The sequence below is a fragment of the Rutidosis leptorrhynchoides genome, chromosome 10 (assembly GCF_046630445.1).
Source record: "Rutidosis leptorrhynchoides isolate AG116_Rl617_1_P2 chromosome 10, CSIRO_AGI_Rlap_v1, whole genome shotgun sequence".
NCBI lineage: Eukaryota > Viridiplantae > Streptophyta > Magnoliopsida > Asterales > Asteraceae > Rutidosis > Rutidosis leptorrhynchoides.
In genome coordinates, this window is record NC_092342.1 from 237,780,446 (window position 1) to 237,784,633 (window position 4,188).

The following is a 4,188-nucleotide window of genomic DNA, read 5'->3' on the forward strand; positions in this document are numbered from 1 at the left end:
ATATGTCGCTCCTGCATTCTTCAAACCAAAAGGCATTTTCATGTAACAGAATATGCCTTCCGTCGTGTGAAAAGCCATTTTGTCTTCATCTTTTAAGGCCATAGGTATTTGATGATACCCCTTAGTTGCATCTAAGAAACATTTAAATCGATATCCTGCCAATGATTCAACCTTCCAATCAATTTTAGGTAAAGGATAATTATCCTTTGGACATGCTTTATTGATATTCGTGAAATCCACACACATCCACCATGAGTTGTCCGGTTTCCTAACCATGACTGGATTGGCCACCCATGTCTGATATTTGACCTCTCGCAAGATCCCAGCATCTACCAAACTTCGTACCTCATCACGGAGGAATTTACTTCTTTCTGGCGCCATGCCTCGCTTCTTCTGACAAACAAGATGTATGTTGGGATTCACGTTTAGCCTATGCTCTGTAACTTCCATTGGAACACCGGTCATATCAGACGGTTGCCATGCAAAAACGTCTAAATTTGTTGTCAAAATGTTGTACAATTTTTCTTTACATTCTGCGGATAACGTGTGCCCAATTATGATTTTCTGATCTGGAAATTTAAGATTCGATGAAATTGACCCATCATCATGTATGATTGGCTTAATTATTGCTTTTGTTTCTTGAGAACACTCAATTTACTTCTGCCGTTCGGCATATAACGTTGCTACTCCGCCTGGCGTTAGAAACTTCATCATGCCATGTACAGTGAATTTGACCTAAAATTATGTTGTACTGTGAATTTGCTTTAACCACCAGGAACTCAATGTTGGCTGTGCGTCTTAGGAGTGGCTTGCCCAAAGTTACTTCAAGCAGAATACTCCCTTCAAACCAAGACGGTTCACTTGTAAAACTTGCTAACGGCACATATGTTTCCTTCATTTTTTCTTGTACATCTTTGGGAAGCTGTATGAAGCAATGTTCATACATAATGTCTGCTCCAGCTCCTGTGTCAGTATAAATGTTGCGTATTAAGCAATTAGCAACTCGTGCTTCTATAACTACTGGACCATCGGATGGATTTGTGTTGAACATAGAAGAAAATGATATTAATTGCTCTTCCCAATCTTCTAACACTTCTGCCTTCCTCTGTTGTCCAGCTTTCCATGGATGTATCATTCCTACTTCTATGGCTACCAATTCATTACCCTCGCCTTCTTTGTCAGTATTGGTGAGATGATTCGTCTTAATAATAGATGGCGCCATTGTTAACACCTATTTCCTTATGAGGTAAGGCTTAGTGTGCCAACACGATACTAGAAGTAATCTAGTTACAGGTGGGCGAGTGTTGCCGATTAATGTTTGCCTTTAGGAAATAATCCCTGCAGACCCGGTTCACAAGTGGAGAAACTTGTGGGGTGACTTAATCAATCTGTTGTCCGTAGAGCGTAAAAGTGCTAGCCGGATGACTTCTAGTGAGAGAAAGTGCTAGAGAGAGAGGGGTGAAGTGTCAGCTCTCAAGTTTGACAGAATGTCTGAACTGTGTAAAATGACGACCCAAGGGGTCTATTTATAATGACAGATCCACCTGATTGTTCGGGGACATGTGTCAGATGATGATATGTTCTATTATTTATGACCCGAAGTTTACGCTGAATGTGGCGCTCTCCGGCCAGGGCTTAAGCGCTAGGCGGCCTTCAGGGCTTACGCATGACGGAGCAGCCTGTACAGCGGAGAACGCTGGGCAGACAGTCTCATAAAACTATTGTTCTCAGTGCTTCTGATGGTAATTTTATGCGATCATTATGCCTTTTATGCGTGTATACGATAGGATACATCATTAATGACCAAAACCCGTTAATTGCCTCCACTAGATCTTCAAGAATTATAGCCCAAAACTTCTTATAAAAAAGTATGTTAAAACCATCAGGCCTGGGAGTTTTATTATTTGCACAATCTTTTATCGTGCCCCATATTTCTTCTTCCAAAAAAATAACCTCGAGATCTCTTGCTTCTGTTTCAGTGAGGCGAAAACACGAGTAATTTTGTGAAGGAACTGCCCCAGCAGCTGCTCCCTCATTGAATGCAGCCTCATTCTCATGGACTCCAAGATTAGTATCAGGCCTAACAGGCCCAAACTTGTAAGGTTGTGAAGGCTGTTGTCCAGCTACCTGCGACCCAACTTGATCAGGGCCCAATAACCGTGGCCTGCTTCCCGAGTGTCTCAAAAATTGTTTATGGAAATGCTAAAAAATATGATTTTTAAACACCTCAGGTTCCTCGATCCATTCGCCATCGATATTGATCCCTCGGAAATTACATTTATTATTTTTTCTCCAGATTGACGCCTGAAAGAATTTTGAATTCTCGTCCCCATCTATCGTCCATTTGATTCGAGCTTTTTTGCTTTAACGTGCCGGTTTTGATTTTTTCTTTTTCTATCCAACACCGTCTACATTTTAACCACAAAGACCTATCTGAATCACTAAGTGGTTAACACTCCGCCTTTAACTCCCAATTCATTGCTTCCTTTTTAAGGTTTTTGATCTCATTATCAAGGCCACCAAACTTTCAATTACTCCAAGATTTAAGAGCCAATTTCACATTCTTTAATCTATCTCTAAAAATACAATCTTTTCTTTTTCTTTGAATTGGTTGATTCCATGCAACTTGAATTACCTCACCAATATCTTTACTATTAAACCACTCATCGAATACTTTAAAGGGTTTCAGACCATAGTCAAAAGCCCTATCCCTAAGCACCAAGAGGCAATGATCCGAAAGATTTCGGTCCAAAATAATAATCGAAAGGTCTTCCCAAAGGCTCATGAAATTATCCGTAACCAAGAACCTATCGAGTTTACTAAACTTCAAACCATCATCGCTAATTCTAGTGAATTTTCTCCCACAAATTGGCACTTCAATTAAGTTGTTTCTTGAGATGGAATCGTTAAACTGATCGGCCCTACTTTGATGAAATTGAGAAGTAAGACCATCCGAACATTCCCTAACCTCATTAAAATCCCCACATAGAAGCCACGCAGAATTAATACTATTGATGAGTTTATTTAGAAAATCCCACAATAGTTTTTTGTTACGATGTTTATGTGGACCGTAGACATTAACTATTTTTTATTCTTCCCCCGAGTTTTTCCATTTCCCTTTAATAGCTAAGAAAAAATACAACTCGTAGTGTTTTCTACTTCAAACCCGCTTTTGTCCCAAATAATTAACAACCCACCCGATTTGCCTACCACTTCCTTTTGAATAAAACCACAATTTGAGTTTCCCCAAAGCAATTGTACTCACGAATCCAAAACGGTCTTGCATTTACTTTCTTGGAATACCGCAATGCAAGGCCTTTCTCTTAAACAAATGCTACGCACCCATCCAAATTTCCCTTTAACCGTGAAGCCACGAACATTTAAAGATAAAATCTTCATAAAAAAACAAAATATGAACGATAATGGAAGAAACATGTACCTACTGATGGTTCGAGGTAGCCCATCTCAACCCAATTTGCTCCCCGTACCTTCTAATTTCTTCACTGTCAATTGACCTAGACGATACGAATCCACCCTTTTCAACATCCAATTTCCTAACTTTTCTTTTACCTGCTTTCCTACAGGATTTACACTTGGAAGAGTTACAATTTGACTCCCTGTTATCACGGTTTCTCAGTTTCATGATCCTTGAAGACGCCCGACAATTTGACATAGCCATCAAATAGCAATCACTGCAATACGAAGATTCTATCTTTCTTGATGTTCGACTGCTCGCCGGATTACTTTTTGGGGGTTTCCTGATATCACAATCTGTTTTCTCCTTGGGTTTTTTAGGTGCAGAATTTGGAAGTCCATTACCCTCAATATTAGCCCCCCATTACCCTCAATATTAGCCCCCTTTAGTCCATTATTGCCTGGCCCAACATTATTTTCACCTTGGATTTTTTTGTTGACATCAGGCCCACAATCTGGCCCAATAGAGTTACATTCTAAAATAATGTTGGGTTTTTCACACTTATCTTTGGTAGCTGTATTACACTCGCTGTCATTCCAGACCTTATCTCCTTTCAAACCTGTATCCAGATTATTTTTGAAAATAGGGCTACTCCCATTATTATTGTCTGCGTATCCAACATTGGAACTCCCACAATTGCTGCTACTCTCCTCGGGTGTCTCAGTAATAACCTCATCATTAATGATATTTCTTTGGTTCCCAAGGAAACCCGA

At 39.8% G+C, this 4,188-nt stretch overlaps 1 protein-coding gene across 1 annotated transcript; it reads right to left on the reverse strand.

The window, feature by feature from the left end:
- Positions 1-1,710: 1,710 nt before the first annotated feature.
- Positions 1,711-3,679, reverse strand: LOC139870889 (uncharacterized). The gene is made up of 3 exons (XM_071858655.1): positions 3,489-3,679; positions 2,636-3,008; positions 1,711-2,202 (listed from the first exon to the last, which is right to left on the reverse strand). The coding sequence occupies exons 1-3, from the start codon at positions 3,677-3,679 to the stop codon at positions 1,711-1,713; spliced, it is 1,056 nt and encodes a 351-aa protein (XP_071714756.1).
- Positions 3,680-4,188: the final 509 nt, after the last annotated feature.